The sequence below is a fragment of the Pararge aegeria genome, chromosome 6 (assembly GCF_905163445.1).
Source record: "Pararge aegeria chromosome 6, ilParAegt1.1, whole genome shotgun sequence".
In the NCBI taxonomy this organism is placed as follows: domain Eukaryota; kingdom Metazoa; phylum Arthropoda; class Insecta; order Lepidoptera; family Nymphalidae; genus Pararge; species Pararge aegeria.
Genome location: NC_053185.1, coordinates 12,531,137 through 12,553,045, shown reverse-complemented (window position 1 = coordinate 12,553,045; position 21,909 = coordinate 12,531,137). Strand labels below are relative to the sequence as shown.

General features: G+C 35.4%; 1 protein-coding gene across 1 annotated transcript in view; it reads left to right on the top strand.

Annotated features, from left to right (window-relative positions):
- LOC120624397 (BMP-binding endothelial regulator protein) overlaps nucleotides 1-21,909 on the top strand; it is a 100,875-nt gene that overhangs the window by 55,704 nt on the left and 23,262 nt on the right. The window contains exon 3 of the mRNA XM_039890918.1: nucleotides 3,365-3,465. Within this exon, the coding sequence (XP_039746852.1) occupies nucleotides 3,365-3,465 (101 nt within the window). The remainder of the gene's footprint in view (nucleotides 1-3,364; nucleotides 3,466-21,909) is intronic.

Here is a 21,909-nt window from a genome sequence, read left to right as displayed (position 1 = left end):
GATGCACACATTTTATGATCGCGTAGATGAACTGACTAAAAAAAAATTAACTTCATACCTTTCATATTTTCTATCGACGCATCTTGAAATTTTGTTGTTATTTGGGTTATCTTTTCTTTCTTTATGTTATATGTCGATATTGCTACTATCAAATTGTGCGGTTCTAGGTTGCCTGGTAAAGATTGCGTGTACAATAAAGTTCAATTTATATCATTTAATTTCGTGTTTTGCTGTTTTACAATAATTCTTTAATTTAGAAAGAAGGCACAAAGTATTTTAATTCCTTTTTTCCCGATCTATTTCTATCGCATGTAGATTAACACTTTATTAATAAATTATATTCATCTTATATTTTTCATAAGAAATTAATGGGTCTATACCATTTTAAGTATAAGCATCAATTTCCTTGATTTACTACAATCCGTCGATATTATCATTAATTCGTCAACCTTGAAATCCGCTTGTTGCTATGAGCTACGGCTCTTACAAAATGTAAATAAAACTTGATCGTAAAACTAAAATATTTTAAGGAATAAGGCTAGGTCTAGGAAGAATGGCGACGCCGCGCTTGTAGGACTATGCCATTAGTAACATGCGTTCGTGCGAGTTTCACGTTCTTGAAAATAACATAACCTCTTTAGGCCGAGCCCTATCGTAACTAAGGTCATTTTGGTAAAACGAACACTCAAAAATTTTACCTTCGACACAAAAATTAAGTGTAGGAAAGAAAGGGCGTACTAGCCCAAAAAGCGAAATTAAATAAAATAATAAAATAAAAATAATAATTAATTTATTAAAAATTAATATTTTTTTTTTTTTAAATTAATTTATTTAATAATTAATTTATTATTTTATGCTTTACTATAAAAGCTTCTCGTTTTAAGAAATAAAGCAAAAAGCAAACTGAATACGCAAATCAAATATGTTGGAATGAGATAAATTTGTATTATTATTAAGACCCATTCTAGGTAATTTATAAATTAAGAGTACCTACTCAATCCGAATACATAAGGAAAATTAGGTACCGAATACCTCACTCGTGCTGTGTTTGTGGATTAATTTTGGCATTGACGAGCTTATTGGTAGATACTACACTCAACTTAAAAGATTTGTCATTTAACAAGTAAATTTGTAAAGGTTTAAAGGAGACCGGAGGTGTAATCTCTAGTATCTCCTGTTATAGTCGGAAAAATGTAATAGGCCCGTTTTGACATTTGTGCAAGACCATAGAATGTAACTTGGAACGAAACTGAAAGAAACAAAAACAATAAAAATCAATTACATACAGTGTTTTAAAAAATACGTAAATTTTTTTGGGACGTTAAATAATATGAAAGAATATATCGCGAGTATTCTTTTTGCGCTTACTTCATAGTAGCATGCAATTTATAATTGTTGCGAAACGTTCCGAAAACAGTTACGTTCTCAGTCTTTTTTTTTTTATACTAGAGCTGTAACCATTTTTTTACTGAATATCGAAATTAAATATTGTGTAGTTATCTTTACTGCAAAGAATGAGCTTGGTTCTCAAAATGGGTTCTAAATAATGAGTCTGAGATGATGTATCTGACCAAGCGCCACATGACTGAAGCGTCCCCGCGCGCACTGCGCAGTTTTTCGTTCCTCATCTTGTAAAGTTGACTGTGCGCTCGTTTAAGTTTGATATATATTGTTTACTATTACGTTAACTATGGCTCTTCTATTTTGGACATTAATTTAAACATAGTGATTTGACTCGATTTTTGTGTTTGTTGTTATATAGTACTAACTCTGTTTCAACATGTTGAAAAGTGGACGTATAATCAACAGCCAGTCACGCGTATTGGTTGTGAAGTTAAAGGAATACTTTGAACGAACGAACACTTTACAATAATTTTTATTATACATAAATAATTTGAATTGATTTATCGTGAGTATCGAGTACAGAGTCTTATGGTCCATAACTAGTTACGTCGCGATGACAAATGTAAAAACGGGCCTATTACATTTTTACGACTATAGTAGCTTTGCCATTTTGAAATATGAGGCAAGTAGTTTCTTCTACAAATAACGAAAGACTTCCATTTTTTTACTATTTCAACATTTGATAGGTAGTTCGCCGTGCGTTGCACTGACATTTTGTATGTAAGTCAGAGAGAGTGTATACCACGGAGCAATACTGGCATGGTCTTATATGAACATTCAGCACAGACGGGGTTCCGACCACACGGACAGCTCGCACACGGCACTTTCTACTATAATTCTTTACTCGCAATAACCAGTGATCGACAAAAACATATTGTATACCACTATTTCGAAACATATTGTATACTTACACGCGTCTTGTAACACTTGCGATGTCGCGTCACCATCTAAACCTGGCCTAAAGGTTTAAATTATGATGAATGAAGTAGATCGGACAATTAATAATTTGTATTCATTTTATTGTTTAATGTAGCATTTTAATTTTATAATGCACAGATATCCGCTTAACTGAATTTTAGTACGAGTTATGTCCTAATAAATATAGATTTCCAGTATTAAAACTTACATCAAACACAATAAACACGTAAAATGCACGGATTCATATAATGCACGGAATCGCAACGATATCCATTGCAAAAGTGTTCGGCAATGTAATTGTATTGTACTTTTAGGTCATGTTTGTACAAATATGTTTTAAAAAGTTTGATTAGTGGCAGTCGAGTTTAAACGAACATTTGACTTGTACCAATGTCAATGTTAAGATTCATCCAAATAGCCGATGTTTAGGTACAGGAATTGAAGAATCCATTAATTATTTTAAGCAAATATTTCGTATATTTATAGCCTGTGGAGTGATTCCGCAGCGTTTGTGGCGAGCACACATTAATTACCAAAATATTTACGCAGGACTTGGTAGCCGGTGGCGCCGAATGTTTGATACGTACCTAGTAAGAATGCGGATCCGTGGCTTTTAATCAAGGTAAATCAACCGGCTGCGACAGCAACGAGTTGGTATCATCTCCGCGAAAAAAATCGCGGCCGCGCATCCTCGCGAAACATTATGTCATTATAAAGATATTCAGTATGAAACGTTCTGCAAATATTATTTCCTTTGCGGAAACTTGCCCGTTAGCTAGGATAATAGACTTAACTGCAACAATGCTGCTTAGCGGCAGATATAGGTATGGCGGTAGTACTTCCCCGGACAAGCTCTGTTACAAAAAGTCCTACTTCTAAAAATCTCCACCAACTTTAAGCCATTAACAACAAGCCATATTAGTAATGATAACCGAGACCGGTTATCATTACTAATAATTGGTAAAAGTCAACCCGACCGAGAAGACCTAAATGTACATTAAAAGTCTGAAGATGATAAAATTTGTATTGTTATTTTCCGCAGAGGGCGACCGTGCACCGTGTTCAAACGAAGGCGAGGTCGTCCGCCTCCAAGACTCAAAATTCAAGCAGGACTGGAGTAGCTGCTTTCGTTGTATTTGTAAGGTAAGCTAAAAACTTATTTTGTAACTCAAGTCCATAATTTACATTTGATTCTATACCAACCAAGATATTTTTTTAATCTTTGTTGTCTGTGGCGTCGTGAATGTGAAACAAAGTGGTCTATTATGATAGGTGTTTTTGTGTTTAAAGAAGAGAAAGTAATCGAGATTGTTATCATCATCTTTATCGACCACGCTGGCCAAGTGCTATTGGTACACTTCACACATCTTTGAGAACATTATGGAGAATTCATACTAGGGAGAACGGTGAAGGGAAGTACCTCCGACTGCTTTGACGGCTTTGACGGCCGATTGACGCAGTGGGCAGCGACCCAGTCCAAGGCCGTGGGTTCGATTCCCAGAACTGGACAATATTTGTGTGATGAATATGAATGTTTTTCTGTGGCTGGGTTTTTATCTATATATTATAAGTATTTATGTATATTATTCATAAAAATTATTCATCAGTTATCTTAGTACCCATAACACAAGCTACGCTTACTTTGGGACTAGATGGCGATGTGTGTATTGTCGTAGTATATTTATTTATTTATTTACTTCCGAAAAGTTAGAGGTGCGTACCGAGGTTCGAACTCGTTCCCCCAGAAAGGAAAACCGAAGCCTTACCCACTAGGCTATCACTAATTAGCTATAGGTATATACTTAGTGCCAATAATCTCTTAGTTAAATAGCTGTTATATGTACCTATTATTTGTTCCAAGTTTACATTGTAGCAACTGCATATTATCTTGGTCGGTTACAGCTTTTTAGTAATTTATCTCATGATGTCTGACGTTAGGTTAGGTTTGGAAAACTATATTTTATTATATTTTACTCGTAGGGAAATGCCAACAGTTATACATTCTTCATTGAAAACTCTATTACTTAGGTACTTACTAGTATTTGAAATTTGATTATACGCATACTCCTATGTAATTCGAACTAGTTCTGATACTGCTTAATATATTATATAAATCAAATAAAAACATACCTTGAAAACTGGAAAACTGTAAGAGTTGGATGTTTAACTACGCAACCTATAAAAGTTCTATCAAAGTGACGTGATTATGATCTAAACTGTTATCTGTAATAGGTGTGTGTGTGTGTGTGTGAACTACAAAGCAAGAAAAAAATATTTTCTACAACATTGTTTAGTCATAGCCACGTAGAAGGTACAAATTTCGAGTTACCTTCCTCGCTACTATAAAATACCGAACGGTATGCCAAGGAATATCATTTAGTATTTTTTATATTTTACTTAATTCAATTACGTTTGCCGTAAATATTTCAAAAGTGTCATCGATTCTTTACGATCCCAAAAACAATCTACACCCTTAGAAGTATTACTTTTTTTTGCGCCTACCACAATTTTATATTTTTTTTAGTATGCACCAAAGCTGACTGGTAGAGAATTATAATTCGCCTTTTGTTCATTGTATTTTTTTCTTCTTCAATAAAGTTTATTTAATCAAAAATAGTACACCGTTTCCAACGGAAACGGAATAAACGACGGAGTGCTGAGATAACAAAAATAAAAGAAAACGCTTTCCTTATTAATTCGGTTAAAAATATTGGTACATAACTACACAAATGGCGCGGCAATTTAAAACTAACTAAATGTAAGGACACAATACATGAACTTTTTCTCTTAGCTTTTAACTTAGTCGACTACTTTAAGTTTTATGTGGAAGCGTCTGCGTTTAACAGTTTAACTGGTCCGGTGAGTAGCATGTAAAAAGTTCTATTATAAGTACTCTGAGCTGATTACTGTTTGTCAAGTTTAGTTTAAAGGCCGTTTGTATGCCTGCCCAACGCTGGCTGTCACTAAATAAATTTATAGCGCTCCAAGTTTAGAATGATAATGCTTACTCACACGTGCTCACACCTATACAATAAGTAGTAATTTGATTAGTGGCCTTCTGATATACAGCGGTGGTGTGCATAGGATGTTTAAAAATGGTCTACGAAAAACGAAAAAAAAAATACACAAAGCAAAATTCATTTATTTCAAGTGGGCCTACTTTATAATAACTTTTAAAACGTCCGTTATGTCTGTTTTAGGTATTTTACCACTGGCTAGCAAAGCAGATTCTGATATTTTAGTATAAAAATAAAATAAAAATATTCTTATCTGTTAAAGGCTTCATGACAAAGACGTGCCACCAAAAGGTTTGATACCGGCGGGGATTTAGAGTATTGTTCTACAACAAATATTTTTGTCGTACAACTTTTTCCTGAGATCAATACTTTACGAAATATTCCTAGATTCTATAAGCAAACACATATGTATACATGTTTATATAATTTGAGGTTATTCTTAACTAAGCAGGCGTAATAAGATACAACCCTTTTTTTTTGGCGTTGTGGAAAAGCTTTATGGTTACTTCCGACCCTTGGGACGGAGGTTATGTTTGGGTATATCCCCTGTAAAGGGGACTAAAAGCCACCACGGCATGTCCCTCTTGTTGGCTTAATAAGATACACCCTGTACCTAAATGTATTTATCATATCGGTCATTATAATTGCACATGAAATTCAACATTTACAAGTAGGTATTATGAGAAGTAACTAATAATGCAATTACATAATTGCATTGAGATTAAAATCAATCCTGCGGACAGCAATAACGGCACTTCAGTGCGGATGTGAAAGTATGGCAAGACATAAACATGACGAAATGATATGGCAGTGATAGTGATTGTTTAGTTATAAGCATTGATGTAAAATTAAGAGATACACCATCATCATCTTAACCAGTCTATTCGAGATCCACAATTAGACACAGATCTCCTGTCGAGAGAGTTCATCTCTGATAAGCGATAGGGTTTAGGCCACACTGCTTAAATACGTATTGGAGCAGCGTGTGACATATACATGCATGCACTTCATATATCCATAAAAACACTACCCTATACTTTATGTTAAACTGATGTATAAGGGTTTTCCTTTATATGACATCGTCCTGCTTTATGCTTTACCCTGCTCGAAAACTGGGCACTAGGCACGTCACTGCAATAAACATCGGACTGGAATAAAAGAAAGGTGTTTTCTTCTTTCTTCTATGATCTAAGTCTAGTCTAATGCCTATGTCCAGTAGTGAGACGTTAAGAGTCTAATGATAATGATGATGAAAGATATGATGGAAGACATTTAAGGATTTTCAATGTTGGTGAAAGACGTCGTGATATGACAATAATGAAGTATTATCGAATCTGATCCTAAAAAAATATTTTACTCGGTAAATTTTAAATTGTTCCTACTCGATATCTTGTTTTTTTATATCTATGGCTACGAGCGATTATGAACGGTGTTATTAATAGATGCATCCTTAGTGAGAGATGGTACACTTCGAAAACATCAAAAGTTTTCTAGTATTGAAACCTTGCAACCTTTGCGTATCGTCACAGACTGAATATAGCCACCTGCATTTATTTCGGTACTTGTTTAAATTAGGAAGTCACTCTTTCAGTTCGTAGGTACTGGTTGTTCAGTAATCCGACACTCTCGTTTAGTAGTATGAAATCCGGTTGATGGGGTACATACTATATTGCGTCCTTTCGATTTTCATTTCAAGACGTTTCTTCAGTCAGCGTGCTTGTTATATTTTACGTTATACGTTATATTAGAACTAACTTGATATAAATAAGAGGGTTATTTTCAACATATTTTTGTGTGAGGGTATAACTTCGCTAGGCTTACATTTCATAATATATTTTATTTGATATTTCACAAAGTTGCCACTTGGGTTAGATACCTGCCCTTGATAAAAACCAGGATATAAGGGCCAGTGGTTGTGTCGATACAAGTTTTCGACAATCGAAAACGAAAAACGTTTGCAAGATTTAATTTCGTACTAAGGGTACATACAGGTGTTGAAGTTTAGCCATAGTAAATAAAGTAAGCAAGCCACGTGCCAGACGCTCGAGTACATCATTGAAGGCAATGGCTTGTCGGCGCCCGTTCCACGCAAAAACTGCCAAGGCGGAACCTCTCGGATACCATCGTCCTGGAATCCAAGACGCTAAAGACGATCTAATAAACATTTCAATGGTATTTATTTCCTTTCCTACTATATGAAGCGGGATTCCTTTTTAACAACCTTACTTTTTTTTGGTTTAAGGGCTTTTCACATTGAGTAAAACTTTAATATCATTTGTTTTTACATCGATTATCCAATGATTTTTAATAAGTGAAACAAAGTTTTATTGAAATTGTACCTAGGTTGTTACAAATTAAGAAATTGATGAATAAAAATCGTTACGAGTTTGTACGGGTTAAACTGTAAGATTTTGGTGGCAAAAGACAATTTAATCTTTATGCAATTTGCCACGAAATATGGTACAGACAACTCCCATCTAATTTTTCACTTTATCATTTGATCAGCTTATTATTTTATGCGTATTTAAACCATACACCACCAAATACCATACAAACTTCTTTTACGGCTCTAGGAATTGGACACGAACAACTGTTAAGGATCCTATAGGATCAATTAAAATCTTAGTATTATTAATATCCTTATTAATAAAAACGTCGCTAATAAATCTTAAAAAAAGCTCATATATGGGTAGGTACCATATATACCAATCCATATTGATTTATTCAAGATTATGTAAAAATGAAACTGCAAAGAAATCGTACTAATACGATAAATTGACTTTCATCTTTTTTGAGTAACTTTTACTCAAATAAAGCTCAGAGAATAACGGGTACGAGAGTATGCTTTAGTTTTACTTATAACGTTCGTCCTTCATCTCCTATATATTCTACTTTAACTTACATTTGTAGTGTCTTTGTCTAACTCTACTATTATTAGACATAATGTAAATGTGTGCATTTACATTTCAATACTCGCGTATGATTTCTCATATATTCTCCTTTACTTAATGGAGTTTCTTCGTCTATTTAATACAATACGAAAAATAGTTATAAGATATTTAACACAATTACATTTCAATATTCTTGTATGTTTTCTCCTACATTCTCTTCTTCTTCTCTAAAAAAAAGTCACATATTACAATAATTATCACTACCTATATGAAAAATAATCATCAGATATCCTGTCACACATTTACATTTCAATATTCGTTTATGTTTTATCACTCGTAAAAAAATATAATAAATACGTTATCTTTGCATAGTTGGCACGGACACGACACCAGTATGTATGTAAGGTTGTACACCTTGGTACGTATATGTGTGTGGTATTTCCCAGCCGATCTCACCTCGTCGGATGACTTGCGCGGAATTCGAAAGCCCATCGCGAGATTTATCGCTTATTCTGTATTAAAATATACATTTGCTTACCTAATGGGCTTTTTTGTCGCGTGCCACATAACGCCGGGATGCTATCCCGTTGATGGAATTTTTAATATTTATCGCGGCTCGATATTATTTGAAGAGACCCGGAGTCATTTTATCTCTACTAATGGTTGTTTCAGTAATTATAATTTGTATTTACTGTCATATCATATGTAATACTGTCGTTTTATGTATACGTACACTCTTGATGTGAGACATCTATTGGCTCGCCTTGGAAAAAAATAACGTCAAAGCTAACGCCATGCAGCTCTCTTATGCCGACATCCCATTTCTAACGACTTATTTGTGTGTGTATGCACGTATAACACAATACACTAGCAGTATTTACCTTTTTCTATTTACAGACATATGTTTTTTTCTGTGACTATTATTTTAATTAACAATATCAGAAAAATTGCGATTTTCTTAAGGAAATTCTGTTTTTTAATTATTTAATCCATATTTTCTAAAACGATTTTTTTTATTGTATATTCTAACTAAAACATTTTAAATCTGCATTATTACTTTTTTGTAAGCTTTATTTTATAAACTTTTTTTATAACAACTAATTATATTTTAACTATTTATTTAAAAAAAAAATTTCAGTAAATATTCTCTAAATTGGAGAAATTTTAACGTCGGTCATTGTCACTATGGCCCGAAGCTATTAAGCCTTTATGCTAGTTCAGTAGCTTTGATGGGCTTTGTGAAAACGTACAGAACACAAAAAACTGGACTTTAGACAAGACTTTATTTCTATCGCTTTACATTATTTTGAGGAGAAGACGAAAAGTCATATGCAGGTATATTGTTCGATAGGAAAAGGAAAATAATTAATTATTCCGCACTGGGATCTATTTTTACCTTAGCTTTAGCGTTCGGGCTATTAATAACCCATAAATTATACTTTATAGTTACAAGAAAATTGCTGGGTCAAGTACCTGTAATACTCGTACAGTGCCAGGCTCGCGCCTGAGGAATCAAGAGTACTTACCATACCGTATTAAAAGGAGATATTTTAAGAAATCGCTCAGTATGTTTTAGCCTTCGCGTTATTTACATGCTTATTTATATTAGTACGGAAATAAAATGTACGATATTTCTGTTTGATATTCTAGTACCAAATTGTTTGTGTTGCGCTGCTATAACAGTAGATATGTATGCACCATCATCAGAATCAAATCAAATCCATTAACTTTATTGTACACCATATACAAAGCAATAAAAAATACACAATTGAAAGTAAGTAAAGGTACAATTGGCCTCGTCATCCTTATTGAGATCTAAATCATATCAAATCATATACACTTTATTGTACACCAAAGACAAAGCAATAAAAAAGGTACAATAGGCGGACAGATCTAATTGCTGACAGCTGTCTTCCTTTCATGGGAGAGAAATATGTGCCCGATGTTTAATATAATCAATTAAATCCAAAATGTTGTGATGGCGTGCATTTTTCTTCGCCAAGGAAGGCCATCATCGACCCATTTCCAGCCCATTGCAGGGCTCCTCTTTGAATGAGAAGGTTAAGGAATTAGTCCACATCGCTGGCAAAGTGCGGATTAGTACACTTCACTTTGTCTATTCTAAGGCATGCAGATTTCCTCACGTTGTTTTTGTTCAGCTTTAAAGCAAGTGATATTTAAATGCTCAACGGACATATCTTCTAGCTACATGAAGTAAGTTAGACATAATATATTGCTTTAAAAATACACCAGCTAGCTCTATATCTGAGTTATGTTCCAATTGACAAAAGTTTCTATACGTACGTTAGGTTACGTGAGCTTTGGGCTACCCATCGAGGCATGGGTAGTTTGAAACATCAACTTTCTGATTACTTACGAATATTTTAACTTTTAGTAGTAGGTAGTAGACCTTTTTGTTACATAGCTCGTCTAGGGAAGTACTAACGCCATGCTTATTCCTGCTAGCAAACATCATCGCTGTGTTCCTGTGTAAGCAACGTGGTTTTCGGTATTATTAAAGGCACATGTCGATAAACACCTACGCCTCAGGCTGATAAGCATAACGCGGCACTCATCCACCATACACCACCTTTCACTTGGGTGGGCAATCTGCTTGATCCTTCAATAATAACTATAAAAAAATCGTAGAGTCCAAAGAGAACGCAGCTACATAAATTCGTCATAAATTCTCTGGATTATTATCTATTAACGATTAACATGTCGTTTTGGATCTTAGTAGGTACCTTTTGCTAAGCTCGCCTTAATGCTTCGCGTCACTTTGCGTCATAACTGGGACCTTAACTAAGCGTGCTCTTCGAGGCATGGGAATAATCAAAGCTACTATTAGGTAAGATAAGTCATTAAGTTTAATCAGTTTTGAACATGATGAGTATGAGATAGATGAATATTATAACTATAATGCAACAAAATACGCACTTAGGAAAATAAAGAAATAAAAAAAATGCAAGTGCGCAAAGGCAGCCTTGTTATAAAGGCAACCTGAGCGTGAAAGAGTAATTGACAGTGGACAATAGAAGTTTACTGAGTTTGTTTGCCTGTAAGAGATCCCTATGTAGCGATAAGGCCTCCAAATTGTACCCTCTTGCTCCAATGTGTTTAATCTCTGTAACTACTTTTTTCAGTGGGAACGTAATAATTTTTTTATGTAAATACTCATGCCTGCTCCATTTTTTAAGTTAAACGAAGAAGAAAGCAGAGATATTCATTTTATATGAATGTTTTTAATTTAAATAAAGAGTAACGAAAATAATTTTTACAGAAAAAATTAAAAATGCAATAAACACATTTTATTTCTAAATATCTACTACATATTTATTTATTTAGTTTACGAAGGCAGGTATAGTAAAGCAGAAATAAGAAGTAAAAGAATGACGGAACAAGGAAGGCAACGGACGGATATGATAAGCTCTCATTATTAGGTAGTCTGATGTCCAACAGTGGTGATTCTAATGGTTATTTAAAGAAGTCGATAATATGTTCGACGGCCGACTGGCGCAGTGGGCAGCGACCCTGCTTTCTGAGTCCAAGGCCGTGGGTTCGATTCCCACAACTGGAAAATGTTTGTGTGATGAGCATAAGTGTTTTTCAGTGTCTGGGTGTTTATATGTATTTTCTAAGTATTTATGTATATATAATTCATTAAAATATTCATCAGTCATCTTTAGTACCCATAACACAAGCTACGCTTACTTTGGGGCTAGGTGGCGATATGTGTATTGTCGTAGTATATTTATTTATTATTATTATTATTATTATTATGTTGACATTTTTCTGTCAGTGAGCTTTTAGCTCGTTGGCGAGAAACTGAGGGCAGAAAGTTTAAATAAAATAGGTTTCGGGATTTTTTTTGCAAGATTGATTTGACTATTTTGCGTTGGGAGTGGAATAGGTAGTAATAGTTTATACAGAGAATTTAAAGGTTGCGAATTGGGTTGGCGAATTGGTCAGTTTAGCTTACACTGATTAAAAAAACCGACTAAGTGCGAGTCGTACTTGCGCACGAAGGGTTCCGAATACCATTATCTATAAAAACGCTCTGTCAAAAAATCATGTGCAAATATTTATGTTATGTTTTCTTTAAATATTTCTTGTTATATCGGCAACAAAAACAAATTAGTTGCAAGATTATCAACTGTCTAACTATCACGGTTCATGAGATACAGCCTGGTGACAGACGGGCAGTCGGACAAATAGATGGACGGTTAATTGGACGTTCTTTTACCCTTTGGGTAAGGAACCCAAAAAACGCCAGTTTTAAAATTTAAAATGCATATATCCAGATTAAAATATATGCAAAGATTGTTTACCTTTGGTAAATTACCTGAACCGACGGAGTGTAGTGTGTGGTGTCGGTGTGCGATGTCGTCAGTACGTGAAAGTGGGTGAGTGGAGAGCGCGGACCGGCGCAGGCGCAGGTGCCGGCAAGGCCTTGCCGCGAGCGCGCGCGCGGTATGCGGTCGCACCGGTTCTTCTAGCAACGTGTATTTTTTACACACCACACATCAAAGATATTGTTGTTATGTTTTGCTATGATGCAAAAAACCGGCCAAGTGCGAGTTAGACTCGCATTCGGAGGTTTCCGTATCAAGGACCAAAATGATGCCGTGTAATGACGGCAGATTAGAATATAAGATCAAATAAAGAACAGAAAGAGCCCACCAACCTGCTTCGGAGCGGCTTGGTGGGTCTAGCTCTAAAACCGTCTCTTTTATGAGAGAGGAGGATGATGATGATGAAAACATATTAAAAATAAACGTATTCTGTAACAGAACCGCCCTTTAGTTTTCATTAAATATTATTGGTTGTTATGGCGGCAATAGAAATACACTTGTGAAAATTTCCACTATTTTATTTTTTATTCTATTACGGTTCCAAGTCAAAGTGAAATATTTCTTTATTCAAATAAACCCATACATGGCACTTTTTACGTATACGTTACATAAAAAATGGGTACATGGTAGTGAGATAATGACGATAACTACATTTATAAACTTAAAATGGAAGCTACGAGAGTACCAAACGCGCCCTGGTCAAAGAAGGTGCCCACAACAAACTTGGGTATAAGTTCATGAGAAATACTGCCTGTATCCGGACGGACAAAAGGGCAGATAGGTGTAAAGCGGAGGCCCACTATTTAATGGGTATCATTTGCAGGTTACGGAACCCCAAAAAGCTTGGCCAATTCATACTTTAATCCGCGCCAACAAGACAAATTGTACAATTTTAATTTCTTAATTTCTTAATACTCAATACCACGCAGATATCCTAAGATTTGAAACACCTTCGAAGATGTCGAATTCACAATTCAAAACTTTACTCTGTTGCTTATGGTCTTATTCAGCCGCTAAATTCAACGATCCCGTCATCTGTATCTCCTGCTACGGTTAACTGTCAATCATGTTCATATCCCAAGAATTCGCACAAAGCGTTTTGTGTCTTCTTTTCACAAATGCATGGTTTTTAAAGCTCATCCGACATCCTGATTCTTACAACCTGGGCACCTTGCCAAGCGCTTGCTTGATTTTTTTTTTATATAACCTCACGGTAGATGGCTAACCTGTGAGGGAGTATGGCAGTCAGTGGCGTGCAAAGGGTTTTTGACCAGGGTATGCATAAAGAAGGAAGATGGGATGAAATGGAAAAATCCTTCCTCTTTATGAGTTATACAAAAATTTTAGGGTATGCAATGCTTTTGTGCATGTATGAAGTGCACGCCACTGATGGCAGTTATATTGAACCCATAACATAACCCCAAACGGTTTCGTACTGGGACGCTAAATCGCATTGCGCGTCTTAGTTGGTAAAGTGGTAACAGACCAGACTAGAGAAAATTAAGAAATCCCAAATTGCATATGCTGGGAATCGAACCCAGGGCATCTAAACCACAAAGAGATCGTCAAACCTGATAAGTATAAGTGTTTAAGTTTAAGCTTTCAATGAAAGCTTACACATGAAAGCCTGTCATGTAAACTAACGTCACATCCACGTTGGCGTTCATGTGTCATTTTGTATATCAATATTTGTCATCTCCATATAAATTTGACAGATTTACATTATGCAAACGTTAAGTTTGTTACCTTGTTAAGATACAATAATATCTCTGATATAAAAAAAAAGTATTTGGACTAAGTTTCGAGCTTTAAACTTGTATCCCCAATTCGATTGGGGAAAAGTACGAAATCTCTAATTTGATATCCGCTTAGCAACCGAACGATCTGAATGCGGATGTGGTCTTGACATTGTTTTTATCTCTTTTTGCGCCGCGCCGTCTTAATATTTATTACCATGTAGTATTATTATAGAACTATTCGCCGGCTTGTTATGTAAACGTTGTTGCAACGGACAATTGCTTCAAATATAGGTTGTAACTTGTAGCGAGGTTATCGTTAAATGACATAAATCGATACTGTAGTTAGTATAACCAATTTGTTTGGATACTGGTAAAAAGTCACGATACCTATTGGGGTTTTTAGGAGTGGAATGATTCATTTTACAATAATGCTTAACTCCCTGGTGCAGTGGTGAACCTTAGGGTATTAAGTGGGGGTCCCAGGTTTGATCCCAGAGGGCAGGGGAAAATTGTAAGTTAATAATTTCTGAATTCTCTCCGGTCTGGCCTGGCGGGAGGCTTCGGCCGTGGCTAGTTACCACCATAACGCCAAGACGTGCTAAACCCCTCACAGGTTAGCCCGTTAACATCTTTGACTGCATCATCACTAACCACGGCCTAAAAGGCTTCTGACTTATTAATTCGCAAATTGCTCCCGGGGATGTACCCCAGGACCTCCCTCTTTTAAGACCACTGCGCTCATCACTGCGCCAGAGAGGTCGTCCTTCCCACCAGGCCGAAAGTGTCCTTCCCACCAGGCTGAAAGTGTCCTTCCCACCAGGCCATAAGTGTCCATCCCACCAGGCCGAAAGTTTCAAAAATAAATAAGGTAGACCTACAAATAATATATAAAACCAAAGTACACAACAAAGAATCGGATTGGATGTAGCTTGGATTTAGTTTTAGGTATGTTCTTTATGTGCAATATGTTTGTAAGTTGCCAATAGTTCATTACAAGATGTTATTAGTTCGTTGTAACTATAAAATAAACTGGCGGGGCTAATTGCATCGCTCAATAAATGAAACAAAATAGAAATACATGGAAACCGCAGCGCGTGTAGGGCGCAAGAAATCATAAAGCCTAAGTTCGCAGGGTGATTACGTAGGTAAATAATTACTTGTAATTATCATTGTTAGCGTTGTATAAGCGGTCTAGTAAGTAGGACTGGAAATCGAACCCGGAACGTCCTACTTAAATTCACAGCTTTCAGCATTGCGTTAGAAATGTCGTCGAAGTCGAGTCGTTTACTGACTGACAGTCAGCAGAGAAAAATAAAAACCGGCTTAGTGCGAGCTGGACTTGCGTACGAAGCGTTCCGTACCAAGGGTTCCTTACCAAGGTTCCAAGATAATATGGAACACTGCATAGTATTAAAATTATTAATATCGAGTAAAACCACCAACAAAAACACGATTTTTATTATTTTTTGTTGTAGCAGCAGTAGAAATACACATTCTCTAAAAATTTCAACTCACTCTCTATTATGGTTCATGAGATACGGCTGACTGACATACAGACGGACAGGCGGACAGAAGGACAGCGGAGGCTAACTAATAGGGTCCTATTACTGTCCTTACTGAACTGAAAGAGTATGAAATTTGAGAGTAAAAGTGAAAAGTGCTATAAATCGGTTTTTTAGAAAAACCATCTCGTATAGATTTTGTAGGTGGTCATTAGGTAGCCTCTTCAGACTGGATCTCTTTTAATTAGCGTAGGAAATAAGAATTGCCTTGTATATAAAACTTTTGGTACTAACAAAATGACGGCCGATTGGCGCAGTTTGCAACGACCATGCTTTCTGAGCACAAGGCCGTGGGTTAATTTTCCACAACTGGAAAATGTTTGTGTGATGAGCATGAACGTTTTTCAGTGTCAGTGTTTATATATATTTTCTAAGTATTTATGTATATAATTCCTAATTGCCTTTGCACCCTAGCACTAAGTACTATTACTGTTTTCCTTGTATTTTTCCTGTTGTGTTGTGTTGCAATAAAGTTTTTTTATTCTATTCTATAATTCATAAAAATATTCATCAGGCATCTTAGTACCCCTAACACAAGCTACGCTTACTTTAGGGCTAGAAGGCGATGTGTGTATTGTCGTAGTATATTTATTTATTATTAAAATGCATTTCGTAAGAATTATTTCGAAAAACTATCCTAGTTCCGAGAACAGTTACTTTTGTTTTATTTATTAGAGGAAATTGAGGATGATCAGCTAGTAAATCCAACAATTTTATTTACAACGAGGGCAGTAAGACTAGTTTTATTTTTAAAAAGCTCTGGTTGTATAAGCATGGCTCTACAATAAAACCGATCTTAACGATATATTGTATAAAGATCTATATTACATTATGTTATCCCGGGAAAAAAAATATATTTTTGTTGGAAGCAATGGTGGATCACGCAGTGGCTTGCACTTCATACAAGCACAAAAGCACTGCCTATCCTAACGTTTTTGTATGTCGTATACAGAAGAAGAATTTTTCCTTTTCATGCCATCTTCCTTCTATATGTATATCCTGGTCAAAAAATCTGTGCACGCCACTCGGCGGGTGATCAGCTAGTGAATAATAAATACTAATAATATTAACAGACGAGTACGTAAAAAAACGATTCAATTTATTCAAAATGCTAGAACTATGCCTAGTGTTTTTCTAAAGCTCTTGTTGTACTGCTCACAGCTTCGCACCTAAACCGAACTTGCCGAAATTTTGCATTCAGATTAAAACTTGTATACTAGACAAGGACACAGGATAATTCTTATCCCCTAAGAAAAAATTGTTTTTAAAAAACCGGAAAAAATACGGACCAAGCCCCGGGCAACAGCTTGTGTACCAATATAGACAATATGATAGCCTAAAACAAGGCTAAATTAGTTAAATTTGAAGTAGATCGGTCAAACAACATACGCGCGGAATTCAAATGCGTAATGACTTTAGTTTACGTTTAAAGGCATGAGTTGAGGCCGTGTATGAGCAACCCAGCCACGGGTCTCATCGAGAAAATTGTAGTCGTCATCATTCACACTGTACCAGAAGAAGCTCGCGACTTTGTTTGCGTGAAATTTCCATTTTCTTTGAAGAACTTTCATCCACAGTTATATAAAGGTGATTTCCAAGAAGATCGAGCATTCGTATTAAGTGATACTAGCGTAGATACTAGATATGACTGCCCCGATTTCGCCCGTGCAGATATAAATTTTAAAATACCATTTTTGAAAAGTTATACATAATATTTTGTCGTTGACCTTTTCATACGCATTATCAAGCTTTAAAACTATTCTGTAGAACCCATTCTGTATCTATCGCTACGTTAAGGCAGTGTGCGTAAGAAAGGTTTGGGCTCTCCGGTTTTTCCGACAAAGTTTGTAAATCCGACTACCACGAAAAAGTAATTTAATTTTTCGGTTTAATATACGACGTGTAGAAGAATTTCGAAATAATATTGAAGGATGCATAAGTATATTTCATAAGAGGTCACCATGTAAAATATTAAATCAAAAGAAAAATATTTATTTTTCTATACAATCGAATTAAAAAAACTTTTTAAGTGTTTACGTATGACAACCCTGTTGAAGATAAAAGTTCGACACGCGTATAGTACCTATGCTACGCGACTCGTACCTAATTAGGTGACATAAGACACATGATTTTAATTTTGCATGTGATGTTAGGCTTGGATCTGATTTCTCTCAGTAAAAACTATGGCAGTGGCGTATTCAAAAACTATTAGGTTTTCGGTCACATAGATAAGTCTCTGGGATAGCACATAATGCACGTCTAAAACCTGTGAAGTATTATTTTGGTTTTCATTTACACGTTGTATAGCCTAAGACACACACTAATAATGTAATTTTCTATTAGTAAAAGAAAATTCTAAATCAGTTCTTACCTGCTACCTTACCAGCTTCCAGAGATTATCTGCTACAGTGTCAAAAACTTTACCTCTTTATGATATTAGTATACATTACTATGTCGCGTAGAAACAGATTAGATTTATTAGTTTTTTTATATCTGGCACGCTCCTTACTCTTTGTTAGTAATAGAGTTTTTTGCGCCAAGACCGCTATTTCGTATTCCCCTGTTTTCCCATACAAAGATGTCGATTCAATTTAATATTGGGTGGAAAACTTTAAGAAAGATTATTTGTTTCGTGTTATTTTTCTTTTATATTTGTCTTTGAGTACGTTGAACATGGCGGTAATAAAGGTGGATTCTTAATCATTTTAAAGGTTCAGATTTTCTAAAGTAATTAACTTTTGAAGAATAAGAAATGATAGATAGTACATGTCCATAACTAGATTTTGTTTTGTTGACTCTGTTTTTTTCCGTTCGCTGCTCTAGAGACATTATACACATTACAACAGACGAATATATTTGTATGGAGATGTGATAGATGCAGAGTTGGTCTGGTTTTAGGCGATGGTTTTCCACTTACCATCACATGGGTTATCTGCTCCGTCCGTCCGTCAATTATTACTAATAAAAAAGATTAGCCCGCTACATATTTCTGGCAGAATCATCACTTACCACCAGATGAGATTTGAGCAGTAAAAGGCTAACTTGTGTTAATATATATTTTTTTTATTATTGCCACTGACTCTGGAATTCATAGTCAAGATAGGGGCTAGTCTAGGGCACAATTCAGCCAGCGGTGAATTCAACCTTCATAAATTTCATAGACAAGAGGAATCACCAATTCGGTAGATGAATGCTCGCTAGCCGAATTTCAAAAATTACGGTGTCAAGCGTCAAATGTCTTTGCCATGTAGAATTTCCTATGTAATATAATAGACCATAATGTTAAAAACTCCATTAAGGGTGTTTTCAGCGATTGTCTATGCAAGAAAAAATGTTAAAAACTCCATTAAGGGTGTTTTCAGCTATTGTCTATGCCAGAAAAAATGTTCGTCCAACATTCAACCACTATACTACATAACTGTTAAATGTTAGATTTTGGGGGATTGGTCACCTCTCAACTATACATTCTAGTGTAAATACCTCATACTAAATCCGACGTTATTTCATGTTTATTTGTTAGGCTCTAATATGCTAAGGACAACAGACGTTGGCCTAGAATATTATAAAGGACGCAGTTCACAGCGTCGCATTTACTCGCAACACATTGCACTAATATTCGGTTACACCGCAATTGTGTATCTACTTTAGTAGTCCTGATGCGTTCTTAGTGTAAGATTGAAGGCGCCACGCTAAACGGCACAAGAAACCTGCGTGCGCGCAGCCCACATTCGGCCTTGCACTGTCGCCGCTTCGGGATCATTTACTAACCTAGATACAATTACGAGTAATATCTAATATACTGGTGTTCATTTTACTAATATCTCTTGGAAATCAGCAAAACACCGTAGCGTTTGGAAGTCCCTGCAAATCGCTAGCAGTCAACGTCTTTCTGCCTTGTTGAAATGATGACAAAATGGCATATTTAAAATATTATGTTGCATAATATGTTTACGGTAATAACACATAAAATTATGCTATTATAATTTGAGTAGCTGCTGCCCGCGTTCTTCGTCCGCGTTTATTACGTTTTTTAACAAATCCAGTGGAAAACGTCAGATTTTCCTAACATAAAAATAACATTAGTGACTCTCCGTCCTTTCACCTAACTCTATGCCTAAAATCAAGTTTATTGAACACTTAGTTAGGCCGTAAAGGAAAGACAAACAAAGAAACAAACAACACAACACCTTCGAAACTATAATATTGTTAAGGATTTAAAAACATCTATAATAGAATTTCGCGAGCTTTATTTGATTAAATACAAAATGTGTACCATGCTAAAAATCTAAAAGTCACAGTAAGTAATACGCTCTTTTTCAGCCTACGGCTTACAATTTTATTGTTTCCATTTCAGTTTATGTGAAATACCAGATTAGACACTATCCTACCCGCCTACTCCCCATTTTGAAGCTCTAAAATCTTTAAGCTTTTAATTAGATGTGTTATAATGATGTAAGAGGCTGTGAGGTAATAATTATGCTACTACACTCTTTTAACGTGTAATTTTTGTAGAAATAATTGACGGACCAAGCAAAACCTGCCTTATGATAATTTAAAAACCTTTATGCAACGGGAATCATACGGCCACATCCCAATTTGCCTGTTATTACACTGGCAATCACGCTCTTCGGACCGAAACACAGCAATGCTACATGGCAACAGAAATAAGCATTGGGGTAGTAGGAAGAGCTCTATAGAAAAAGCTACTGCTACTAAAATCGTCATAGATTAACCGATAAATTTTGAATTTTGGAAATGAACACAATATTTGTTCTATCAATAAAAAACATGCCTTACCTAGCTTTTTGGATAAATCCTTTTGCTCCGGTAAATAAAGGGACTGGCAAATATGAATGTTGTTTCGCGACCGAACTTACTTCAGCCAATCAAACTTTCGACGATAAAATTCTATGGCTGAATATAAAATTTTATTGTGCGACAAAACAGAAAACAAAATCGGCCTGATATCGCCGATCGACGGAAAGGTATGCGTACAGATATGGTTAGGGTTCGGTCGGGTGGGAGCGGGTAAAACGCGCTTTTTACGTTTAAGCAGAGCGGACCGGAAAGTATACTTACATTTAGGAATTAAAGAACATGTTTTGTTTTAATTGTTTTTATCAGGCAGAGCGTTAATATATAACATGTTTGTCATTTTATTCATTGTCACCACTTTTTGTATTATATGGCGTCACAAACATATTTACTCTTTAATAAATGACCCACAACTTGGCATAGGCATCATTTCTTATTGAAGGATATGGAATTAACTCCACGAAAATGTTTTAATACACCTTTATTGAACGAGATATTAGGTTAGGTTAATCTCATACAAGTTTTATATTTTCGCGGTACTTAAAGAGTATAAAGCGGTGAAAAGTTCCTTTCAACTGCTCAACTAATTTAGTTCTTTATTCTTAGTTAAATATCTTTTAATTATATAAATTTTCGAGTCTAAAAAGAAGTGTATTAAAATGTTTACAAATAATGAAATTTTTATTAGAGACTATTGACCCTGTAGCAGGCGATTTCTCCGCTCGAAGTGACACGGGCCCCGTATGGTGTTCTCATAAATATGGCAAGCGGTGTCGCCACGTCCCCGAGCAGTCTGAGCTTTGCGCGCTTCTATTATGTTAATTTGGAGATAACGTAAGTTTCAAAACGATTTAAACCGCGCATCAGAATAATTATTTTGCGGATGACGCGTAAATAACGCTAATTATAAAGCTATTTAAGAGACCATATTTCTTATTTATGCCACTTTATAAAAAGCACATTTGTGTTTAATTATAAAATTTAATCCGCCTTTACCGTATTAACAACGAAAAAGAGAGTTTTAAGTAATCGATGTCCTGGTCACTCTATTTTTAAATTATTTTTAAGTACATCTATAAATTACAACATAGGCACAATCTGTCATTGGTGGTGATTCTGTTCTAAAACTAGACTAAGCAATATCCTCTTTGCAGTTATCCCTATTGAATAGGATAGGATATCACTATTTAATACATTTGTGTACAACAATA